We start from the raw sequence: 27,165 nt of genomic DNA on the forward strand, positions 1-27,165 counted from the left end.
CACATATTGGTTTGCAGTCAACACTTCACTGAAGAGTGTTTCACCAACTGGCAGCAGAAAAAAAAGGGCTTTGCCTGGTCATAACCAGGTGACCCACCATTGGAGGGCCCCCGCTGGCCCTTGTTGTCCAGTACAGCTGCCTTTTCGGGCAGACAGGTCCTCCAGCACTGTGGCTTTGCCTCTATTGGCTGGGAAGGATGCGTTGGATGACCACCCGTCCTCTTCCTGACCGCCCCAGAAGACATCCCATCCGCCCAAACACTCTTACCATGGCGCCCACAGCCACATCCGGTCCCGTCGGTGGTGGTGGTTCGGAATGGTGAGCTTGGCAGGTTTGACCTCTCCGGCGAATACATCGTTTCTCCAGACTTGCGGTCTGGGGTATTCCCCCGTGCATGAGGGAGGGCACTGAGCAGTGCTGCGTCCACCAACATCTCAGAGGCGAATTGCTAATGAGCTACTGGTGCTCTGCAGAAGCACAGTCCTAGAAAATGGCACAGGTTTTTGATTTTGTCAAAAAACTTCAACATCACAATTTAAAGACCACAGAGAATGCTTTAGATAAAAAGAGATAAAAAGGAGGATTAGAGGGGGTCTTTAAGGGTCGCCGTGGGGGTGGGGGGGGGGGGGGCTGGAGCCTAAACCAGCTGATATTGGGTGAGAGGCGGGGTACACCCTGGCCGGTGCTGATGATGTTGATTAAGAATGCAATATCATAATTAATGATATATTATTCCAGAATGTTTTTTTATACTTATTTCAAGATTAGGCCAGTGGCCCAGGCAAAAGTCTGCACTTCCGAATTACCATAATTTTATTTATTTTGATCTTCCATCTTCCAAAATTTTCCATTTTCTTCCCCAACTGCATCTCCATCTTCTTCTTTGTCTTGTTCATTCCTCCTTCCTTCCTTCCTTTTTTGTCCTCATTTTTGTTTCATCTCCTATCCAGAGTTTCTGAGGTGTCATTAAAAAAAACAATTTATTTTTGCTCTGTTTTCCTCCTCTTCTCCAACTTCTCCTCCACCCCGCACCCACCCCATATCCCACCACCACTACCAACCTCCCCTACCCCCAGCATGGCTTCTCAGTAGCATATTAACGGGCCGATCAGTGCTGGCGTCGGCATCTGCTGCTCTGACACAAATTGGGAATTAACTGGAATTGATGTCTTGTGCCTCGCCTCTGAACTGTCCTGGCCTTATGAAGAATTTATGATGGAGCAGACATGCACACACACACACACACACGCACACACACACAAACACACACACACACACAATGACACAAAGACACACATTTTACCATCTTTGTGAGGGCCTGCCATTTACTTTCATTCCTGTTAACTCTCTCTTTACCTAAATGTAACTGTCACAGCTAAACACCAGCAGTGGTTAGAGTACCTGATTTCCTCACTTTTTTCCATTTGATCCTTTCTTTATCTTTATTTTTTACCATCAAATTCCTCTTGTGCCCTCCCTCTCAGTCTCCCTCATCTCCCGTTTTCATCCATCTCTCTCGTCACTTGTCTTTGTTTGCTTCATTCTTGTATTACTGTCTAACGCATTTGTTATTTTTGTTATTTTTCCAGTGACTTTCTTGAGCAGACAATTCGTAGCCAGGATATAAAATAGCCATGCACGATGTGTTATGTAAAATGTGGTATTTTCTTTTTTATGATGAAAATAAATTATAAAACAAAACCAGTGAAAATTTAGCAGTTTAAGATCTGAGGGCTGCCTTAAAGGTAGACCATTTTACATTGGGTCGGGCCAGCCTGGTAGTCCTACCTTACATTAGTGTGCAAAAAATCTTTCTTTTATTGCTGTTACAGCCATTGTACATTTATTTATTGTTATAAACAACAGGCATCATTTTATTAATACCTTAAACACTGGTAAAAGAGTGCTGTTTTGATGGAAACAGGAAGCTCACAGTCATCACAGGTGACACAATCAATAGCCAGCTCCCACTGCAACCCTGTGTGTGTGTGTGTGTGTGTGTGTGTGTGTATATTTATATTTATATATATACCCTGTCTACAATGATACGGTATCCAAGTATCTCGTCAAAATAGCTCAAAAGATCTCTGCTCCATGGCCTCCAACACGAGTCTCTTGTACTGCAGTTATTGCTCCCTCCACCTCATTATATGGTTTTATTTTCTTAATAGTGATGTCATGTGACTCCCTACTTTCCTGGTGATGGCGTCTGTTACAAAAGCTGCATCTACAGGGCAGGTCTTAATGCTTAGGTGTGAGTATCTGCCCATAGCAATGCACTTTAAGCACAAGTGGCCTATGTCTGATACCTATGTGTGCGTCTCCCTCACCACATATTTGGATAGGATGTTACACAGAAGTATTTAAGTGGAGAAATATGGAGAAGCAGGGATTTTAGTCATCCTACATAAGGCAGAGGAAGAGTGGGAGAACACAGAAGGATGCAGATCTTCACCCGATTTTCTTCAATAGGCTATTTTCTTCAAACCAGGCATTTATAGACATCCATCCATCCATCATCCATTGTCTTCCGCTTATTCCTATTAAGGGTTTCGGGGGCGGGGGGGGGGCTAGAGCCTATCCCAGCAGCTACGGGTGAGAGGCGGGGTTCACCCTGGACAGGTCACCAGTCCATCACAGGGCCAACACATAGAGACAGACAACCATTCACACTCACATTCACACCTACGGTCAATTTAGAGTATCAATCAGCCTAGTCCCCAATTGCATGTCTTTGGACTGTGGAAGGAAGCCGGAGTATCCAGAGAGAACCCAGGGAGAACCCACGCAGGCACGGAGAGAACATGCAAACTCCACACAGAAAGATCCCGTGCTCAAGCTGGGACTCAAACATGGAACCTTCTTGCTGTGAGGCAACAGTGCTAACCACTGCACCACCGGCATCTATAGACAATGAAACTATAGTAGAATGTGTTACAGGGTAAATTAAAATAGATCGTTTTCACAGTTTTAACACTGAGCTTCTCACACTGTTCACTAGCATATAAAAGGCAACAGGTGGACTGAAATGTCCTTGTTGGTTATACATTTTTATTGGAGAAAATAATTCTCTTGGGTGGGACACAGGTGGTTTACTAAGTGTAGATGCAGATTTTTGGGTGATGACTACTGATGACAATAATAGGCAAATGACTTTAGCTTGTGTCCACTCACCTCAGTATTCATCCTCCCTCGTGCTTATTTAGCCTTTTTTTTTTTTTTTACAATGAATTCCAGTGGCATACTGTAACCATACTGCAGTTACTGATAGTTTAGTATCCTCTAGTGTCATTACATTGCTAAGACTCTTGCATTTTTCATTGACTTCCAACTCGTGATGACAGGAATATCCAGTCAGTCCATTTGGCTGCATTTGGCAAAGATCTGATTCCTCTGTTTTTACATTTGTTTGGTAACTGAAACAGATCTGACAGAAACCAAACCAGTGTGCCTTTTTCCTGTTTACATGTTAATATCACTGATCAGATTTGTACCACATGTATTGGGCATAATTTACACCAGAAAGTGTAAATTAAGCCGTAAAGATAATTAATTGCTCGTGTTCACGACATGAATTTACAACCCTCAAGGTTTTTCCTTTGGGAGGGACAGGCTTCGCTTTGTTAGATAAGTTTAACCCTGATGAAGCACAAATGTGAAACACATTCATCAACTGAATTAAGTTGTTTTCTTAAATCAGTGTTCCTGGACTAGTCTGCAGTCCTTTTCACATGGATGTTAATCCAGTCAAGAATATTTAGCTTAAATATTAAGGTAAGACTGTCAGTAGGAGACCATAAGAATGACATTTGAGTCTGAAAGGTAACTGAACAAGAGCAAGAGGATGCAAAGTTTTTTGGCAGAAAATATTTATTTCTTTTTTCCAACTGGATTTGGCATTTGAGGCATCACGTCTTTTGTTACACTGATTGGCTGAAGTCTGTTAAGGCAAGTACTCCGCCCTCTCATAGTGTTCCTGGATATGAGGGGTTCCAGACGAGACTGCAGAGTTCAACTTTCAGCTTGCAAAATACAAGATGGTCTCATCAGGCTAGACAGCCTCTACAATAAGCAATAAGAAATGCAGTCATAAGGGCACTGGGGCCACACCACCTCGAGGGTGTGTGATCTTGAGAGCAGCTATAGGCCAGAAAGAGCATCTTCATGCCCAGACTCCAACAAGCCTCCAATAAACAGAGAAAAGAATGAAAGAAAGCTGGAAATGTGAGCTGATGAAATATCGAGTTGTAATGAGTTTGCTGAGTGTCAAACCATCAGATGAGTCTTGCTGCTCAGCTCTGCAGGAACTCAACACATTTGTTGCTTGTGTGAACACCTCACCCACCTGTAGGGGGATGAAAATGAATCTTAGTTTAAGAAAAGTCTGGGAAAAATGTACTTTATTTCTCTGAAATTACATCTCTTACAGTAGCTTATCTCCAGCTTCTTGCCCCATTTCTGCCAAACTAACCACGGACTCATAATAGCCGGTGAGTCTCCTAAACTCAAAGCCAACGGCACATTTCAGCGGTCAGGGGTCCGATTATCACCCTCTTTATTGTCTGATAGACTGCTTTTACCTGCCAGAGCTCAAGTGGTGTTTCCACTCAAGAGTCGCTGCTATACCAACGGCTCAAAACCTTTTGTAACAACACATACACATGCAAATAAGCAACAGGGACCCATGCAGGGCTCATTCAGCAGCAGCTCCGTGTTCAGAGTTTCTCCTTTTAACAAGAACTGTAGAACAACAGCATCTGATCCTTTAATTTGTTCAAAGCAAAACAGTATGAAGCCTGAACAGTGCAGGATGAAGCCTGGGAATGATTGTGCACAATGTGGGGTATCATATACAGGCTGTCGAATAAACAATTTATGGCAAACACATTTTTAGGTAGAGAGGTCGGTGAAAGATGACAGAAGTCTCTGATCACAGAGACAGATTCACAACATTGGAGAAGATGGAGAGACTAGAAGTTTGAGAGCTTAAAAAAAACGGTAGAAATTCACCAGTACATAAAATCACAAAACCTTCACAAAACAGTAAATTTTATAGCTACAAATTTGAATCAAATGGATTTAGTTCCTGGTTCTAACCACAGCTTAAAAAGAAATTATTTCATGTGACACATAATCACCTTTTAAGTTGATATATTTAACCTGTACACAAACAGTTCTTTAATGAAGTTGTTGAAACACAAGAGCAACTTTTTCACTTTTTGCTGTCTTTCACCTTGTTTCTGAGTATTGCAGGAATGACATATTTAGTTGTCCATCAGGAAGTTTGCGTCACCTTGGATGTCCTTGAGCAAAAGCCTGCAGGATTTTTACAGTGAATGTTGGATTATTGATGAAATTAAATCCTCTAGCAAAAAAAACAAAAAGTTAATGAAACTTAAATTTTTCTTGTTCAGCAAAATCATCTTCCGTGTTTTTGGTTTTGACTTGCAAATTCCATCATTAGCATTTATGCTAAAAATCATAACAGTCGTTTTCATTGATGAAGATGAGATTGGTCAAACATCCGGGTTGCCTACAAAAAATGTCATCCTTGGAATACTCCATATGGAGAAGCCAAAGGCTGTTGATTAGGCTGTTTCATTAATCCCACATGGGATATAGAAATATAAAACATTCAGGCATGAGGCCCAGTGATTCAGTTTCAGGTGATTATACACTAATGAAAACATATTTATGAATATTATATTCCATTTCTGCCAATAAATCCCTCTAAATCTTACATCTTGCATCATTGCCTTTTGCTAATAGGTTTTCTCTGCTTCTCTGCTTTGAAATGATCGACAAAGAACATCACAAGTGTGTTTGTTCTATATTGATGAGCACTTTTAAGAAAAAAACACACTCTCTTTTAAATCCAAGTGGGGAATAGTCTCTCAGCAGCTTGCTATGTCTCACTGTGTGATCAACAGGGGTTGGAAAATTACTCTGCGCAGCTTATTTTACACACACACACACACACACACACACACACACATGCACACACTCTCTCACACACACATGCACACACACTTGGAGCCAGACTCTTGTTGTTCCCATTTGAAACCGTGATTGCTCCTCACCAAACACTCTTTCAGCTTCTATTGTGTCTAAATGATGTTTTGTTTTGGGTGTGAATATCAGCTCTGTGGGCGAAGCTGCCAGACGCTCGGAATCAGCAGCTGATCTGTTTGCACCTGCAAAAACACAGATTACATTCTCAGAGCTTTGTTCATCAACAACAGAGGCCACGTTAACACGGTAATAACAGACCTGAGTGCAGGGATGACAACAGCATTAGCAGCATCGAGCTAATTCATAGTACAATAACAGCACAAGCAGCATCAGGCTAATAATTCATCGGAACACAAACAGCATAAGCAGTATTAAGCAAAATTCCTAGTACAACAACAGTATTTGGCAGCGTCAAGTTAAATTTATAATACAATGATAGAATTAGCAGCATCATGCTATCATAGGTACATGAACAGCATTAGCAGCATTGAGTAAATTCATATATAGTACAATAAAAACATTAGAAACATCAAAAGAATTTATAGATGCATTAGAATTAGCAGCACCAAGCTAATTTATAGGTACAATTACATAATTAGCAGCACCAAGCTAATTCATATGTCCAGTAAAAGAATTAACGGCATCAAGCTTATTCATAGGTATAATGGTAACATTAGCCACATTAAGCAAATTCATATGTACACCAACCGCAGATGACAGAAATGGAAAAACACAGTCAACAAAATTAGTTGGTTTTTTTTAATGATAATGTCTGTCCATCTATTTTCTGTGTGGCTTCTTCGTTCAGGGTTGGGGGGGGGGGGCACTCGAGCCTATCTCAGCTGACATTGGGCGAGAGGCGGGGTTTACCCTGGACGGGTTGCCAGTCCATCGCAGGGCCATCAGGAGCAATTCGGAGCTCAGTATCTTGCTCAAGGATACTTCAACATGGTCACCGGGGGAAGTTAGGATCGAACAAGCGTGCCTTCGGGTGCTAGAAAGCCCCTCTAAGTCTGAGCCATGCCGCCCCACGAAATGATTATGTTTTATGTTTTATTTCAACTAAAATTAACTTTTCATTCATAATTTTTTTAATCTAATGCCCCTGTTTTTGTTTGTGAATTAAACATTTTAGCTGTTGACACTTGAGGGTTGGACTGGTAGTAGTCTTTTACTGGCATGTCCTGCCCATTTTTTTAAATAATTTTCAGTGTAAACATGAACTCTGGCTAACAATAGCTACAAAAAAAAACCCCAAAAAACAACAACAGTAAAACTGCTCAAAAATGCCCTTTTACAAACTTTCAAACCCATGGTAATCCGGTATAATCCATGTCGTATTTATCCGGCCATATGCTCAGTAATCCAAAAACAACCTTTAACATTTCTAATTGCTGCTTCCTTGAATGAGCGAACAATGTCCTCAAGAGTCTCTAAACACATGTTTTTGGTTAGTTTTGCTTTTGTTTTGTTGTTGTAGCAGTTGTTCATCATCAGATTCCATTAGCCTCAAGCTAAATATGTGTGGTTGGCTCTTTCTGCATTCTGGAGAAGCGATGCAGGGAAAAATGTCTTCATTAGATCAAGACACCAATTTGTGAGTACTTAAAAGGCAATACACTTTTTGGGGAAGTGTTGCTTCAAAAGAAACAGTGATATGCCAACTGAAGCACACAGTAGATCTATGAATGTCAACAGGAACAGTGTAATCATTATTAGATCTTTAACTCTGACAGTGACATACTGACATCAAGCTTAGCTTCACATAAATGTTCACACCCGCCTCTGGCAGTGTCAGGATGAATACATGACCTCCTTTTATTGATCTTTGCTTCTCTGGAGGTAAATGATTAATGGCCATGCTTATATTGATTGATATACTTCTTTGCATGATAGAACATTGATACAACATGGAATCCGTGCGCTAAATCTCCTACCTCCATATGTCTTACAGAAAATCCTCTCTGAGCATTCTGGATCCACTTCTTCCTCCTCGGCCAACATGAACTCCCTGCTGTTTGGGAGCCGAGCTGCCGCTGTGGAAAACCCCCGATCGGCCCTGTCTCCACTCACCAACTCTCTCCTGGAGCAGCTGGAGGCTCGTATCAAGCAGCTGAAAGCATGGCTGAGAGACACGGAGCTGCTCATCTTCAACTCCTGCCTCAGACAGGACAAAGATGCCTCGGCACAGCTCCAGAGCTTCAAGGTAAGACGAGCACCAGTAGTGGTATCGCTGCTTTCAGCCTTAACATAGTTGATTGCTTTATATCAAGGCCAGAGTGTGTGGAGGGGTTGGTTTATTGAACAAGTCAGTTCAGTCCAGCTTAAGCAATGAGACTGGTCCTCTAGCACTAAATTATCAATGTTAAATGTTCACATCCAACAATACAGGTTCACATTTTACAGTCGCTGATGCTGAAGAAGGTTTTTGATGCAACCATATCTGTGTGAAATGATGTGGTAAAGGGTTAAGTCAAGATAAGTCAAGTCAAACCACAGTTCAACACTCTGAACTCCAAAATGCCCCCCATATTTTTTCATCACCAAGCATAAACAGATGAAATAAAAACAAAAGGGCTGTCCTGAAATCACATATGCTTCTGTTGTTTATTCAAATCAATGTATTTTTTCCTTAATTAAAAACTTGCAACTCTTGCAAAATAATGTGAAAAATAAATGAAGGTAGCAATGGGGAACTTAACTCTGCCAAACGGTAATCCTTCTAATAATGAGTGCTGTCACAAAGGCTATGTCTGAAGGTGGAGGATACAGATTTGAAACAGCATGACAATGTCTCATGTTAATTTGTTTGGTACAACATAAAATAGGGCTATGAAAAAAAAAAAAAGCATCATAAAACAACATATTCTCCGAAAATTAGCTTATTGTCTTGACAGCTGTGCGAACACAAATATGTATCCAAAAAAGAAACCTAGTCCTGACCATCGTCAAAAACGAGCCTAAATGGTGTGTCTTGCTCAGTCTAAATTTGAAACAAGGCAAATCCCCCTTTTGCCTCCATCCATTATTTATAGTTTCCTGTCTGGATGCCTGTATAGGATTATTATTACCATTATTTAAACCCGTAGACGGTCAACTATTTAGCCAAACAAGCAGCTAGAGAGGGGGGCACGGTGGTGCAGTGGCACTATTGCCTCACAGCAAGAAGGTTCCGGGTTCGAGCTTCGGCTCGGGCATGAGATCTTTTTGTGTGGAATCTGCATGTTCTCCCTGTTCCTGTGTGGGTTCTCTCTGGTACTCCAGCTTCCTCCCACAGTCCAAAGACATGCAAGAGGGGACGAGGCTGATTGATACTCTAAATTGACCGTAGGTGTGACTGTGAGTGTGAATGGTTGTCTGTCTCTATGTGTTGGTCCTGTGATGCACCAGGGTGAACCCTGCCTCTCGCCCAAAGGCTGCTGGGATAGGCTCCAGCCTCCCCGCGACCCTTAACAGGATAAGAGGTAAAAAAAAATGGATGGATGGATGTGGCAGCTAGAGAGTAACAAACACAGGAAAATGACCCACAGGCTACTCTATCTTTTTACTATATGCAACTTTAACCTGATCATATACATTTCATTAATGGCAAGATGTCCATATCCTTTCACCTTCATTCACTGAGTCCCCCTGAAACTGTCTGGGGCCCTCCTGGGAAAACCCACACCGCCTTAACCCCCAACTCTTTTATATACATTGAAATGAAGGTAACAGGTTAATGGTATACAGAGACCATTTATGTAAAACTGAGTAAATACCATAAGTGGTGAACTGTTCTGAATGGCATTGTATTCCTCAAGCATAATCCAAATTTCTTGACACTTTTTAAATGCAGCTAAATATGTAACAGTGCTTTGTTTAATTAATTCTCAGCCTTTCACAAAGAAGTGTTGTAGTTGTGTGTGAGTTGTTGCTAAGTATAGCTGTATGTTGTCTTAATGAGGCCAGATAAAAGCAGGGCTCTTCTGAGGCAATGGATGTATAGAGGAAACAGCAGTTAGCCTTAAAAGCCACAGGATGCTAACAGGATATTAATCAGCCTACATCACACAGCGAACAGCTAGTTGCGCTGATTAGCTTAGCCCTGCCGTGTGACTGACAGTCAGTCAGTCAGTCAGTCTGTCAGTCAGATGCATTGCAAGTATTATGATACATAAATAAGTGAACTCATTTCAAGACACACAAATAAACAAAGGTATGCTAATGAATCTCACATACATGCAAACACATGATACATAAAGGAATAAACATGAAAGATAATTGCAGCTACTCACATGAAAACACACAATGAATAATTCAGTCATATACAAAAGCACATACACTTGTTACTTAGGCAGCTTGTCTGCAGCAAAAAAACTGAGCCGATTTTCATCAGACATGGTGGAGGGTTATAAATGTCACAGGGTTCTAAAACTTGATAAAAAATCAAGTTCACATGTTAAACTTAGAAACCGCACCTTCCATTTAGCTGGTACCTCTTGCCCTGCCGTTCTCACCTCTGATCAGCAGGTTGAAATGAGGCTCCCCATAAACTGAAGAAAACCTGCCTTTAAACAGAGGACATTCCATTCTCTAACAGAAATACAAATGCAAACATAATTACATATTAGAGAGCCATATGATATTAAAGTATGTTTCATACTTTTATTTCAAGGTAATTCAAGTCAATTTTATTTGTATAGAACCAAATCAAAACAAAAGGTATCTCATGACACTTTACAAGTGGTGTTGGTCTAGCACCACACTCCTTCAATTAATTTCCACCCAACAATTCTCCTTGAATAAGCACTTCTTGCAACAGTGATGACAAAAATCTTCCTTTTCACAGGCAGGAACGTCAGGAACAGAGGGTGCTACGTGTTAAGAACACCCTTCAACTAGAGCTGGGTGATAAACCAAATTAATTCGATTTTATTTTTTCAATCGATATGAAAAAAAATTAAATCTCAAAATCGAGTTTAATGTTACAACCCGGTGCGTGTAATACACACAGTCACCACAACACGCACATACATCAGGAGGACTAGCGCTGTTTCCTAAGCAGACTGCGGTCCGATCAAGAAGAAGAACATTGGCCTATTCCCATGCTTGTGCCTGACGGACAGATAACACAGACACATGAGGTATGGAGGCGGCAGAAGTCATGGACAGAGAGCACGATATTGTTCAAAAAAAGGGAAGCGTGACTTCGGTGGTATGGACGTGGTTTGGATTTACGAGGTTGGACACGGAACAGACCGGCGTGTTGTGCAAACTTTGTAAAAAGACGGTGAAAACGAAGGGAAGTAGCACAACAAATCTTTTCCAGCACATTAAGCAACTGCACCTGCCAGAATGACAGCAATGTGTGAGGCGTTGCCTTACAAGCATTGACGCTAGTTCCATGAAAAAACCTCCACCAAAATCACAGCCAAGTGTTGCTGCGTCGTTTTCCAAAGCTACGCCGTGTGACAAGTCAGGAAAGAGATGGAAGGACATGACTGATGCGGTGGCTTTTTACGTATTTAATTTAATTTTAAAAGTGATTATCTTTTAAAAATGTATCTGATGTTTTGGCATCAATAAAAATTATATTTTTCGAATTATGTTTGTGTGTTTTTTTTAACACAGGAAAAAAAATCGATTAAAATCGTGAATCGGATTTTAAAATGAAAAAATCCTGATTAAATTTTTTGGCTCTATCGCCCAGCCCTACCCTCAACCAATTCCTCGATCTGCCTCCAGGTCAAGAACATCCTGCCTGACCTTGGCCTCATTACCTTGAGCTTATTGGTAGATTCTTGTTCTTTTCAAGCAGTGTGTTTATTTTAATGTGTTTTTGATATTTATTTCTGATACTGATTACAGGAAAACTCCTGTTACTTTATGACAAAGTTTTTCTTATCAAGTGGAGCTGCTCTCACTACTTGATCCTCGTCACAGCTCTTGGTGGGAAGCCATTGATTTCTGGCAGAGCGAGGCCCTGAGCTTCGGGAAAAATGAAGATTGGAAATATTGATAGCAGTCATTTGTATGGAACAAGAGCGAGGGGCTAAACAGCGAGAGGGGGTTCCATTTTAAGAGAAGTCGACTCCATTTTTTGCTATCATTTGTCTGTTTTTGTCGTTTGAACTCGTAAATGGGTTCGATCTCTGCGCTGTAGCTTATTACTGTACAGCTGCATGAGAGAGCGGCGGGGGTCAGACGCACACACATACACACACACACTCAGTCAAGTTTCCATCACTTTGAAAGCCTATGACATTGATTTACATCCATTCATTAGTCATAACCTTAATACTAATCTGACTTTGAGCTTGACCTTAAACCAGATCTTCACCCTACACTTGGATGATTAATAAAGATTTTTGTACACACAAAATATATATTTTATCTGCTAGAAATTTATAAAATATATTTTTTTTAAATGTCACATAAAATTGTAGCTAAGGCAATACAGTAACAAAGCAAAACTAGAGAAGAAAACTAGAAACTAGAAAACTAAAGAAGGTCTTTTTAAAGACCAGATGTTATGGAGATGCAAGGTTCTGCTTATGGGGACAGCAGCATGCATGTTGATCTGATATTTAACCAGATCACCAGAACAAAGACATTTAAGGTGCTTGAGAACCTTGCACTGACCTTGCACTGACCACTGGGTCAGACATACTCACCATCGGCTGCAAATGTCCCTGCAGTGGTCCCCTGTAGACAACAGCTTAATGCGGCTGGGCTTTGGCTTTCAGACTTTGAAAGGTATAAAAATTCTAGGATGAACAGAAGCAGATGATTGGTTTAAGATGCACGAGAAAGTGTGGGATATCGGATGAGAAAACATATTACTGAAGTCTAATAGGAGACATGTGAGTTAAGTCAACTTTATTTATGGAGCACATTTAAAGGGAACTAATTTCAATTAAAAACCACAAATGAATGGAATGCAGCCATGGTTAATGTTCGTGTGCTTTTCCTGCTTTGACAAGTTGAAATGTCTGCTTCTTTCATTTCATCCTCCTCTCTTCCCTCACATATTGGGAGCGAGCCAGCCTCTGTTCTGCCAACCCCCCCACTTGCCTGTCTGTAACCTAACTCTTAATTGAATTAGTGGTCCTTTAAGATATGGCATCGGCCAGACGTTCCTCCAGCAGGCCCCGGGCCTCCAATGACTCTCTATTGTAGGGGAGTCGCTCTGGGGGCTGGACACACTGAGAATTAATAGACTCAGCCTGACACACACACACACACACACACACACACACACACACAGTGGAAAGTGGCACAAATTCCCACCTGCTCAGCAGCATGTACAGGTTTTCAGTCTGACAGTGAATCTGCTCTCACTGGAAGGTTAAATGTGGCTTGACGGAGGTTTTCTCGCTTCTCTTTAGCTCCTATAGCTGCGGACAGCTGAGTTTAACACCAAAAGTGCAAAAGCCACTCATGTATGTCAGTGCGTAGAACAAAGTGAAACTCTCAAGATGTTAACAATTGCAACATTATATTTCTCATCATGCATCCTGTTCCCTGTGATTTGCTCTGCCACGTTTATGATTGTGAACTTGAGTGCTGCTTGCACCTCTACAAACACAGGAAATACAGACAGAATAAAAAAAAGAAACGATTGATCTTCTTTCGAATGGACTTGTTATATTTTTCATGTTACCACATCATCCTCTTTCAGAAAACACTTGGATTGGATGTAAATATAAACAGCAAAACAAACTATATACCTACTAAACCTGACAGATTCCATCTAGTAGACATAGATTAGGACCACAGAAAACAAAGAAATCAGATGGCATAAATATATTGTGAGCAAGTCGGCATCAGGAGACAGGGAAGGCCCAAGAAACACGTTTTCTTTATCTTTTTCATGAAATTTATACAGTTTTGAAATTACATCCTACTCCCTCTGGCCCAACCAAATGAACCCACAAAAAATCCAAATTATTCTAATTTTCATAAATGGTAGAAATCCGAAAAGTGATGCCCCAAATTGGGTGGCATGGCTAGGAAGTAGTGTACCAGTCTAGCAGCCAAAGGGTCACTGATTTGATTCTTACTTCCCCTGCTGACCTTGTCAAAGTGTCCTTGAGCAAGATACTGAGCCCCTTATTGCTCTTGATGAGTAGGTTGGCACCTTGCATGGCAGACTTGACCATCTGGGTGTGACTAGGTATGTGAATGGGTGAATGAGATGACATGGTAAAGTGCTGCTAGGTGGAAAGGTACCAACTGTTTTTGGTCTTAAAAGTCAGCAAAAAGTTAAAGAAAAGAGAGGAGAGATTGCATATGCATTCACATAATCATCAAGGTTAAATTTTATGTCTGAACCTCAGAAAACATTAAAACTCTAAACATTCATAATCTGCAGATGTTAGATGTTTTACCAGTGCTGGTCCTCTGGTCCAGACAGAAACTTTGATCACTCAGCCATTGTTTGCAAGCCAAAACTTAACCAGACCATTGATTTGTAATGACAAATGAAAGTGTGACACAGATTGTCTCAACAAACCAAGCTGTATGGTGGATCTGGATATGTTGACTTAACCAGACTTATGGTATTGATTATTTTCCAAGATGCAATTTCATTTCAAGAGGCTTTCAGTTCTAAAATTTCACATCTCTTCATAACCACAGACACTTTCTGTCCATCTTTTTCTCTTTCTTTCTTGAAGATGGACACGGATTATGGTTCATGTTCAAAGTCCAGGTTTTCTCAGTCAGGTTAACACACACAGTTGGAGGGCGACCTCTCGGCAGTCCCCCCAAACAAACCGAGATGCTGACCACAGATTGGTGACTATCTGAGCCTTTAGCTCCTTCTTCTGAAGTCAAGATGAACAAAATGACCTCTGTCTCTCCTTCTATGTGTTGGTCTCTCTGTTGATCTTTCTTTCTCCTTCCTCCTCCTTCTTCCATGCATCTCTCTGTCTTCTTGTCTGTTTCTGTTGTCATTGCTGCATCTTTCTTTCTCTTTCTTCTTATCTGTTCAGCAGCTCCCTCCTCCCCTGCTGATGACAGTAGATGAACCCATACTCCCCCACTGTTCAATACCAGTAGCCTCCTCGTCCCCCCCAAACCCGTCCAATCATACACGTTGCCCTACAGCCATTCTAGTGCACGCCCATCCCTATTGTCATTTCTATTTTCAGCTCTCATTCCCCCTGTCACTTTTAAGACTTGACCCCCCTCCTATGGTTTGCAGCCTTGGCCTGCCTTCCCTTGCCATCATGACTTATGACCCCACCCACCTCCTGTTGTTTCTTGATGCTCAGAACTCAACTGCTGTCTGTAAATATGAAGCCTGCAGCCCATCTTTCCTTCGTAACCAGTTGACACAAACTCAGATTCCTAAACCTGTCGTGGATTGACTACAACTTCCTGGTGGTCAACGGGGAACACAGCCAGTTTTTTTTTTCCTGATGTTACAATGTAACAAAAAACACTCCCAACATCCCAGCATTTAACCAAGTCATCACACAAACATCACAGAGATGTTTCGTTGCTAGTTGCTCGTTGTCGTTGTAATGTTATTGTAATAATTTGATCTGAAATATAATCTTTCTGTCTAAACAGGAAATGCTGATAAATTGGAAGCTTCTTCACTCTAGCACCTGGCTTAACTATTTTTTTATGAACCTCACTAAAGTCTGTTCCCTTTCAGTCGATTCACTCGGTACCACACGTATAGTAAGGGATATCAAGCCCTTGTGTGACTCAACTGAAGACACCTCTATTCTTGCCTCAACGGCAGATGATCTATTGTGACGTATGTGAGGCCCCACCTGCACATATAAATCCCGTCACCACAGTCATCCCTTAGTTCTTACGCTCTTCATCTTACTAAGAACACCTCTTCGAGTCAGGCTAACTAGGTGCTGCTAGTTAGCTTGATCGCTCTTTCTCTCTCTCTGGCTACTGCCCATGAAATTAGCTTAACTGCCCCTCTTGACGTCAGCTGCTGCAACCCAGCACCAATTTCATGTTTTTCCCTTGGTTTTGTGTCTCGTTATGGGCACGGTACCTCAGAAGCCGAGGACATCGTCCTCCGCCCACCCCACCCCACCCCTGTCCTCAGGGATGCGGCTTCTCCTTGTAGGACAAGGATCTCCACGACGCTTGTCTGGTCTGCAAAGGGATTGTCCATGCCAGGAGAGCGTTGGCTGAGCCTGGGTCTTGTGACTTCTGTCACCAGCTCCGAAAGCTTGACTCTGGAAAGGCGGGTCAAGTTTGTGGAGAGAGTGCTAGGAAGAGCAGCCATTACATGGCACGACCCCCACCTCTCCGAGTCAAAGGACCCAAACTCTGGTGATGAGGAGCTCTTGGTCCGCATAACTACGGTGTCGGCGGCTCCACCACACTCCCCTCCAAGCACTGCAGGTTCTCTGCGTCGCAGCTGGAGAAGATTTATCGCTCACAGGTGAGCACAGCTTGTGCTCTGAGCTCCATCACCATGCTCCAGACTTACCAAGCAATTTGTCTAGTGGAACTCGGTTCACGTATGCCTCCTGACAGCCTACTGTCCTCTCTCCTCAACGAGGTCAGTGTCACCAAGGATTACATCCTCCGAGTGTCCCACTGTGCAGCTTGGAAGAGGGATGGCTTCCATGGTGATGGCACAGAGGCATCTGTGGCTGACTCTTTCCAACGTTCCAAACAGGGACAGGTCTGTCTATCTGGACGAGCCTGTGTCGGCTGATAGTTTGTTTGAACAGCCATCCAGGCTCGATTTGAGCTGCAGAAGAAACAGACCGAGGCTCTGAGCAGTATCATCCCCAGACGTGATGCTAACCCTAAGCGGCCAGTTGCTCTGCGCAGACCAGCGCCACCTGGGGTAGAGAGAACCATTGCCATGGGTTACCGTTTACAGTTTCGGACCCAGCCGCCTCGCTTCCGCTCTGTAGTAAACACAGTTGTGGGAGGCAATGCAGCAGCAGTTTTGAGGGAAGAAATAAACAACTTGTTGAACAGCCGTAGTTCTAAAGAAAGAAGGTGGAGTGCTAATGTTAAACAAATATCTACAGACTTAAAAGTTCTAGATGCTAACACTCAGGCAGCTACTGAATGCGATCAGACCGGGAGATTGGTTTTCAACTATCGATCTGACAGAGGCATATTTTCAAAATAGCCATCCACCCAGACCACCGGCAGTTTCTAAGGTTTGCATTTGAGGGCAGAGCCTACAAATACCTGGTGCTGCTGTTCAGCTTGTTGCTGGCCCCTCGAATGTTCACCAAATGTGTCGAGGCGGCGTTTGCTCCACTCCAGGAGAGAAGCATTTGCATATTAGCCTATCTGAACGATTGGGCTCTTGTTGTGAGCTCCAGGGAGCGAGCTGCGGCTCAGCCGTCACTGACCCTGTCACACATCCAGTCACTGGGCTTTTCCTTAAATCAGCGGAAAAGTTTGCTGAGTCTGCGGTTTTCTTTCCTCAGGTTGGACGTCTGCTCCATTTCGGCCCGAGCACGTCTGTCAAAGCGCAGGGTGGCGGCATTTCGCCACTGCCTCGCTCAATTTCGGTAGGGACGCAGACTGTGTTTACGGACGTTCTTACAGTTGACCTGCATGATGGCATCTATGATAGCTGTGGTGCCACTCAGGCTGTTGAGGATGCGGGTGTTTCAACGTTGGATTCGGGCTCACCGACTGTCCGCGCTGCGTCACCTCCTGAGGTGGCTGCTAACTCTATCTTGCATGTCGTCTCTTTTCCCGTGGAAGGATTCTAGTTTACTTCAACAAGGGTTTGGTATAGGGAGGGTGTCTTTTCGCAATGCGGTGTCCCTGAAAATTTTAGGAGCTCTGTGTGAGGGCACGACAGTGAGAGGGGTTTGGACGCCAGCACAATGCAGGCTCCACATCAACCACCTGGAGCTGTTGGCAGCCCTTTAAGCTCTGAAGCATTTTCATCTTGTTTTGGTCAGGACGGACAATACGAGGGTGGTTCCTTGTATAAACAAGCGGGGTGGGACACGCTCCCTTCCCCCGTTGAACCTGTCTCACTCTCTGTTGCTATGGTGCAGTGCTCATTTTCTGTCCGTCAGAGCCACTCATGTTCCAGGTCCCCTGAACCTGAGGCCGTACTTTCTATCCAGAGGGGCTCCTCTTGTGAGGAAGTAGAGATTGCACCCAAGGGTGGTGGCTCAGATATGGGACCACTTCGGCAGGGCAGATATGGATCTTTTTGCCTCCAAAGTGAATACCCACTGTCCCCTGTTCTTTTCCATAACAGACCGCAGTGCTTCACTGGAGATGGATGCACTACCGCATCCATGGCCCAACATGCTGCTGCACGCATTTCCTCTGGTGGAAATAATTTTGTCCGTCCAGGAGAGGGTGCGCCAGCAGGGGCTCTCCCTGATCCTGGTGGCTCCTCGTTGGCTGGCAAAGTTGTGGTATGCCCAGATAATCAGTCTGCTGGTGGCAAGGCCCTTGAGACAGCCCCTGCCCCGTGAGTAAATATCCAATCGCTGTCAAGCACCTACTGTGTAATATGAGCCAAGCACATGGAGCAGCGGCTTGTCTCACTTACCTGCTCAGCGCAGCTCACGGCTCACGCACACTGAGACGAAGAAAGAGAACAACAAAAAAAGTTATGGCAAGCGAAGGGGTGGAGAGACCGGAGTTTGAAGAAGCACTGGCTTCATTCAAATCTGCAGTGTGTGGACATTTCGGTTTCCCTGTAAATTTTAACAACAAGGGAGAGAAAACGGTGGACAAAAATAAAACAATGTGCAAGCATTGCTCAGCGCTAGTCCCCTACACTAACCGAAACCATGTTCCAAAACCAAGGTACAAACCGAACCGTGGGCTAACTGAACCGTTGCACCCCTAGTGTTGAGTGTCATCACAGTTTTCCAACTATCACACTATGATTTGAGACATCACAAATCATTTGAGGCCTTCATTCTGTCTGAATGCATGTGTTGACCATTTATATTTTGTGTCGAGCCAATTCTTGATGTCATTTTGGCCACTGGCTGTCATCTGAGTATAGTAGCATTGCTTCCATAAGCTTCACAGTCCACAGATTGGTTTAACTGTATGTAATACCCCCCCACCCCACCCCCAGCATGTCTCATTCAGCTAATAGAAGGTGGCAGCGAGGCCCTGATATCGATACCTGCTGCATGATGAGGATTAAAGATCCATGACTCCCTGCCAAGAACACGGGCAGCAGAGTGTGTTTGTGTGCCTTTTGATTATGCCGTCTGTGTATGTGTCTTGGTGGTAGTTATATTTGTGTTCTTGTGTGTGTGTGTGTGTGTGTGTGTGTGTGTGTGTGTGTGTGTGTGTTCGTTCATGCTCGTCTGTTTTTTGAAGAGGTGTTTTCTCGTTAAGAGTTTCTCGTTAGGGGTTGAAGGCGAGCAAACAGGTGAGATGTTGCCACAGTAACGGTCTCAACAAACAGATCAGACTTTCATCTTCATCTGGTCGGGAGGAGAAGAAAACACTCAGCTCTTTCATCTGCTAAAGGAGAAGAGACAGAGACAGAATCAAAACAGAATACAAGGAACGAGAAGAAAGCTGCAAAAACACAAGAAAACAGCAAATAGTGACAAGAAGAGAAGACGAGAGAGAGAGACAGAGAGAGGTCAGGAAGCAACGACAATAAAGACCAAATAGAGAAGGTGAAGAAAAAAATGCTCATTTTGGTAAAACAGTGGGAGTCATACCAAAGAAGATGAAGAGAAAGATGGACAGACAGAGGAAGGCAATAGTAGAAGCCACAGGAGAGGAGAGAAGGAATGATGGACCATGAGATAGAATGTGTGCAATTTCTGTGAAAACAAAACATTTTTGAAGTTATGATATTTTAATTTATAACTGACTCAGCGGAGATGTGACCAACATGAATCCAAAAAAAAAATGTTTTAATGATCACCCAAATGATCTTGAAGACCTGCTATAGCTGAAAATGTCTCATTTATAAAGACTGTTAACAGGCAAATAGTTTTAATATGTATTTTACAATGATGATGACACTTAAGCTCGAATAACACAACTGGCTAAGCTCATTATATGAGGTTTGACAAATGCACAAATAGGAAGTGCTTTGAATTTATCTTGGTAATATGCAGATTTGGAAGGGTGGGATAGCTCTGAATATTCACAACCCACTAGTCTCTCCCCATCCCTTGCTGAACAGAAAAAAAATATGAAGAGAGGGAGTCGTCTTGACAAAACTTTTCTTTGTGCTTTCTTTGGTTACAATGATGTTGGTAAATAGAACCCTGGTATGAAGTGTTGCAATTTGTGCCAACCTCCTCTGCCATGAAGTGCATTGAAAAATTATGCTCCATTCACTGGCAGTGTATTTTGGCTTTCACCATCGCTCAGAAAAAGGCCATTAGTTTTAAGTTTTTATAAAATAAATAAATGGTAAATAGATGGATAAATTCAACTTGGGACGGCATGGCTCAGAGGTAGAGTGGCTGTCTAGCAACCGAAGGGTCGCTGGTTTGATCCTCACTTCCCCTGGTGACCATGTCAAAATATCCCTGAGCAAGATACTGAACCCTTAATTGCACCTAATGGCCCTGTGATGGACCGGCGACCTGTCCACAGTGAACCCTGCCTCTAGCCCAATGTCAGCTGGGGTGGGCTCCAGCCCCCCCATGAGACCCTTTATGGATAAGCGGTATAGAAAATGGATGGATAAATTAAACTTTCCTTTTTTGTGGTCCATGGTCATAAATAAAGGTATGTTTCAGTTCTCCTTCCAATCTATGATTGTGTTTTTTCCATAAACATTTAATCCTACAATAAGTAGATAAATTGAGACATGAGACAACAGTGAAAGACGGTAAAGAGAGAGAGAGAGAAAAGGCTGAGGACCAACAGGCCTGGAGAAAGGGAATGACAGAGAGTGTGATTAGGAGAGAGATGAGGAGATTGGACGGCAGGAACAGAGGAGACAGAGACAGGAGGAAAGAAAGAGACAGATGAGAGAAAGAGGTGAAAAGACAAACAGGCAGAGAAACACAGACAGACGGAAACAGATTGGGTTTTATTGATAGCAGCGCTTTAAGTCGCAGCGCCTTGTTCACTCTGCTGCATTAGTGGGAACAGTAAATGCTTCCACTCACAAAGACTTCATATATCCTCCACCTGTTTACTGCTGCTGAATATTTTAACAGTAAAGCTTTCACCCCTAAAATGTCACCGCCCGCCAAGCCTCTGCTAATAACTTACAATAATCAATAATGCCTGATGATGTCAGTAGTAATCCATTTTAAGTTGCACATGAAGGCCGCTCAGCTTTTTCTCACAGAGGAAGAGAATCAAACAGCTGATGTGTTTCCTTCAATATATAAATCCAGTTTTACGGATTTGTGGCAGAGTCACAAACATTGTTAGTAGTAATATTAGGACATACAAGTCTTCTCTGGAGACGAAGATGGATGTTCCTATTTGCACCTGAACATTATATATTAATCTTATGAATATGTGTAAAGTTACATTCTAAAAAGTCTGTTATCCTCCTCATATGTGTCCTTGTGTCAGCTCTGACCTCAGCATGAGTCATGCTCAATTAAAAATGAAGATAAACCATAAATATTCAGTTTGAAGTTGAGTTCTCACTTTGCCAGTACCAAATTCATACTCTAATGCACACAGGTTGCCAGGTTTTGCCATAAATGTGACAAACCCAGCAGTGAAAGTGAGCAGGAGCAGCACGTCTCACTTTATTGTCTGTCTCCATTTTCTGTGAATTGCTCTAAAAGCCTCCAACAAATCCCTCTGACTTTCAGACCTCATTTAGATGTGATGTAAAAAGCGGTGAGCGGGAAACAGATGGATTCTAGGTCAGTGGTGGCAGAGTATCAAGTCATTCCATAACGTGCTACGACCAATTTAAAGAAGCCTAAGAAAATGATACATACCTCAAGATTAAAGCAAATTCAGCTGTGTTTTGAAGGCTCTGGTTGACAACATGGCAGCCTTCTGCACATGGATCCTTCGTTAGACCATCAACAGGTAACAAAAAGCATCCAAAAAACAATAACACGACTTTAAACACCTCTCTGCAGAGTCTAAGTCTCATTTGACATCAGCATAATATCAGACAACTTATCTTCTGCAACTCCTTGCTCAAAGCACATGGCTAATTAATATGCAAAATGCCATAAATCACATAAACACAAGCAAAATCCTTTTCATCCTGACATGTTTTGTGAGGAAGATTTACATATACCTGTACATTACTCCTTAGTTAAGTTTACGCTATCCATTATCAGGTGTGTACACAGTACAACAATACAACTAAGAAATATTTTTTGATAGATTTTAATAGAGTGATAAGGTGCAAATTCAAATGTTTATTTTAATGTCATGATTGTTTGGGATAAATCATCAGGAAGTGGAGGAGGGAAGTTCAGTGTTTGTTTTGCAACTATGTTTACCTCCAGTTTATGAAGGACTTTTGTGGTCCCTGTACCCCAGTTTGTCAACCCCTGGCCTTGAGGAGTGGTAGACAATGAGTGGAGTATTTTCTGCAAAACCCCAGAGGAAGTGATTTTGAGCCCTTATGCTGGCCTCAAGACATCTGTCAAGGCCTCCAAAACACCTCCAAACCACAGTGTGTGTTTTCATTCTTTCGAGTGGACATCGGAAGCAATGCAGAGACATTTAGAGGATATAGGGAAAGCAGAGGAGAGAACAAGGGAAAGAGAGAGAAAGTGAAGAGTAGAGGAAAGAGGGAGAGATGAGATGAGCAAATGACAAAGTTTGGCTAGCTGTAGGCGGTTTTAGCAGCAGCAGAGCGTGTGTGTGTGTGTGTGTGTGTGTGTGTGTGTGAACACTTTGTCGACAGGTATTCATTAAGCTCGTTGTGCGATAACGAGTGCTTGTGGTTTTAATTGACTTAATCAACAAATAGAATTAATCAGAGATTTCTAATTAATGGTAATTGATTGAAATATCCACTGGGTCACTGAGCAAGCAGCCAAAATTCTCTCTCCCTCCCACTTCCTCTTCTTTTCTGTCTTTCTTTGTCCTTGTTGTCTTCACTTGTCATCCTTTTGACACTTGTTTTTTTCCACATTTGTGTCCTTGTCACACATTTGTATTTGTCTTAGTCATCCATCTCCCTCACTCTTGCTCAGTCTATTTTTCTTCAGCTCCTCCCCTATTGTCAGGTATCATATTTTGATACATTTTCTTTAGCATTAGATAGCCTAGCAGAAATTATAACAGCCCTCCCATTTCACAAAGGTTTTTACACCCTCAATTGAGTTTTTTTCCCTTTAATGATCAAGAGTAAATGCTCAAAGCAAGACATGGAAAGCTCTGCCGAAGCAAATCTTAAACTATTGCAACTGAACATCGGTTTCTGTTGTCTTTGCTATATTCCCAAACTTTGTCTTGGTCTCCTGAAAGCAGCAACATGTCCAGTCCTCATTGCTACTTAAAGGAGAGGTAGGCTCCCAGATTTCTATGTACTTTTTCTTCTAATCCCTGAATTTGTCATGATGTCTCAATGGTAATCGATAAGCTATGATGTTTAAAAAAAGAAGCTTCTAAATCCCTATTACATAAGGGGTGCAGGGCCAAATTTACCTCCACCCAATCAAAAACTGCTACCAGCTAGATTGGTTGCCCTGTATAGCTGTCCATCCATCCATTTTCTTCCGCTTATTCCTATTAAGGGTCGCGGGGGGCTGGAGCCTATCCCTAGAAGCTATCGGGCGAGAGGTGGGGTTCACCCTGGAAGGGTCACCAGTCCATCGCAGGGCCAACACATAGACAGACAACCATTCACACTCACATTCATACCTACGGTCAATTTAGAGTATCCAAGTCTTTGGACAGTGGGAAGAAGCTGGAGTAACCGGAGAGAACCCACGCAGACACGGGGAGAACATGCAAACTCCATGCAAGATCCCGTGCCCGAACCGGGACTCGAACAGGGAACCTTCTTGCTGTGTGAGGCCACAGTGCTAACCACTGCACCACCGTGCAGCCATGTCATGTTTCTTTTGTTAAATTCAAAGAAAAAGAAAAGAATATGTAAAAAAAGAAAGAAAAAAGCCAAAACAGGTGGCGCCTACCCCTCCGTTAAGAACGAATGCAACTTTTCCAAATAAAGGTAATTTCTCAAGATCTCTCCATTTTTTACTGATTCACTCTTCTTATCCACTCTTCCTATACTGCCTGTCCTATATGGCAGCATTTACTTATTGCAATATTTCTACAGTTAACAGTTAAATGGATTTACTGTATGTCTTGAAGATTTGTGGTTGTTCTTCTTGCCTTTCTCTGAATCTTTTCATAACTTGTTAGACTAAACGGTCCTGCGCCAATAAGATTTATTGAGCCTAGATGTTGACGTATGAGCTTGAAAGTCCTGTTTGACTGGATGAATCAGATGTCAAAACACATTTCACACCAGATGAAAATATCTCGAATATCTGTTTTGCCTATAGGTCACATGACTCTTGGGTATATTTTTTTTCCTGCGATCAGAAGAGCTGGAAACTTAGACATGCATTTGCCCCTTTTCCACACAGCTACTGTGAACACACTAGAACAAAAATCACTGCAGCCACACTTCTGCTAAAATTTAATATTGACTAGCTGCTAGCCTCAGTGTAGTCAGCTGGTAGACCAGCAGAAATGTGAGTGCAGCTCTGACCATCTCATTCTCTGGGTGTTGCTGTGACATTTAACTGGTCTCGAAAGTCAAATGTATCTATTTGTATTGTGTCTTCTCATGCTTAAAATAATAAAACATGCTGTTTAAGTGTGGAAATGATCAAATCTACTTGAAAAGTTCAACGGCGTGCATTTCAGTATGAACTCTTTGCCTTGCCAGGGGATGTCACATGTGTTCTTCTGTTCTGATGGATGGCTGATCTTTAAAAAATCCCTCCTTACACTCAACAGTTCATTGCACTTTCAAAATCCCATAAAGTATGAAAGTGCAAATGAAATTGAACTTTTACAGATTCATATTACACATATAACATAGTCCTGTTTACCTGCTATAGAGCAAAGCTCAACTAATAACTGAAGAAAGCCCACATTGCTACATTCTACATCAATGTCCCTCCAGAATTTCTTTATTTTTGATATATTTTTTTGTGTTTTCTTGCCAATAGTGCACAAACCTAACTTTGAATGTCATAAAGGTCTTCTATATCACACTTACCTCCCCACCCTAATTTGACTCCCCAATTGTACATTGCCTTTTCTCTCTATCAAGTTGTCCTAGTTGTTGTGCTGTCCCCTCGAACTACCACACACTTTGCTCTCCTTCTCCTTTCATCTTTTCACCTGATGAGTGGAGTTTTCCCCAGTTCCTCTACCCACTAACAACCAAGTTGAGGGTACTACTAGGTTTGTGTGCTAGCCTCACATCTCTACATCAGTCTTGTTACATGCATTTGGCTTCCAGAGAAGTTGTAATGTCACAAGTTCTGTTCATAGATACATATCTTTAGCTCAGAATAAAACTGAGCTCAACTCATGTGACATAAAAAAATGGGGTTTTGTTGACATTTTTGATCAAATTGAAGATCTGAAAATGTCTGCACCCATGTTAAAGTTAAATGTTGTCCAGTCCTGTTGGAGTGTCCATTTCTGTCTTGCTCTAATGTCAAAGCTCTTTCCTGTCATGAAAAAACTGACATGGCAACTAGACTAACAACTCTCCTCTCTGTCCTCTCAGTCCTGTCCTCCCTCCCCTCCTCCCTCTCTACATGGCAGGTCTCTGTAATTAGATTGTGGAGATGAGAAGGTAGAGTAGAGTTAAGAGGATTTTGTTTTTAGGAGAGGGAGATTTAAGAATGAGGGGGATAGAGAAGGGAGAGGGTGACGGGGATAACAGATTATTTTTGTTTATCCTGATCCTGAAAGATGTTGAGTGACAGAGAGAGAAATACATGCAGAGATAGAGATAGAGAGAGAGAAAGTAAAGGAGATAAAGACATCAGTCGCTCATTTGGTGCACATCCTGTTGGTTGACCTTGAATGTATCCAAGGACGGAGAAGAGGGTTTTGTCATTGTTCTTCAGTTCCCATGAGGCCACAGTGAAGACATACTCGCTCAACTTGTCCAACTAAAAACATCCATTCGTTAAAGCACAGAACCACTTAAGCTACACAAGATGTGCTACGTTATCAAGCTCCTCCTCCTGAAGTGTTCTCAGGGCAAATGGGATCCATTGCCCCTGCAGTTTTGTGGGTCTTCTCCTGAGTTTGGTCCAAAGTCACTCATGCTTTTGAGCCCACCGGACAAACCTCGCACTTTTCAGAAGTCATTTGCTAAAAGATACACACCAAGTCTTTTTTTTTTTTTTTGACAGAAATTTCTAAGCTCCGTAAGGCAGATCAACCAGACAGGAAGTCAGAGTCAGAGAATCTACTCCATTTTCAAAATAAAAGATCCAAGCCAATCACTTTACTCTATCAGCTTTATAACTGCTGGCATCAGGCTAACAGTCACCCCCTGTGTATTACAGGCGGGTTCCCTTCATACTTTTAAAAAGCAAAATAACTTTAAAATTGTAATAATCAGTTTTTCAATAACATTTTTGATTTTTAGAAAAAAAAAAAGTCCATTCCAAGCCACACCCACTTTTGGTCTGTGGTCTGGAAAGAGAACATGTTGACTACTTTGTTTTCCAACAAATAACCATGATTTCACACTCTCGATTGAAAAAATAGAACTGGTACTTTACCAGAATAGAAGCATTTGTAGGTGTGACATGAGCTCTTCCCTCAGTTCTAATGTCCTTTCTGATTCTATTATCTTCTGGGTTCTCTCTCTTGTTTTTGCTGTCTGTATGATTTGCTCATCTCTTGTTTTCTCTTTAACATTGTACTCTTTATCCCTCCTTTTTCTTTCGCTCCTCTCTCCCTTGTGCTCTTCTGCAAACTCACACTGCTTTCAGCTTTTCTGTCCCTCTACATCCTCCATCTCTTTCTGTTCTCCACAGCCACTCCGCAGCTTTCCGTGTATTTTGGAAGAAAGCTTTTTAGCAAATATTTGTCTGACTGTGTCTGTAGAGCCCTCTGAGTCAATACGGGCCTAGCCAGGCTCGACCAGCCACGGAGAGAGAGAGAGAGAGAGAGAGAGAGAGAGACGGGATCAGTGCATAAAAGCCAGTAGAGCAGAAACAATAGAGACTTACAGTTTTCTCTTTCTCCTCTGTGTCTAAATATAAACT

The 27,165-nt window shown here is 42.3% G+C and overlaps 1 protein-coding gene across 1 annotated transcript in view; it reads left to right on the top strand.

Annotated features, from left to right (window-relative positions):
- akap6 (A kinase (PRKA) anchor protein 6) overlaps nucleotides 1–27,165 on the top strand; it is a 219,717-nt gene that overhangs the window by 160,458 nt on the left and 32,094 nt on the right. The window contains exon 17 of the mRNA XM_086183714.1: nucleotides 7,968–8,219. Coding sequence (XP_086039840.1) covers nucleotides 7,968–8,219 — 252 coding nt within the window. The remainder of the gene's footprint in view (nucleotides 1–7,967; nucleotides 8,220–27,165) is intronic.

Source organism: Aulostomus chinensis, chromosome 17, assembly GCF_037954235.1.
Source record: "Aulostomus chinensis isolate RoL2024-O1b breed Wild chromosome 17, RoL_Achi_v1.0, whole genome shotgun sequence".
Lineage (NCBI taxonomy): Eukaryota > Metazoa > Chordata > Actinopteri > Syngnathiformes > Aulostomidae > Aulostomus > Aulostomus chinensis.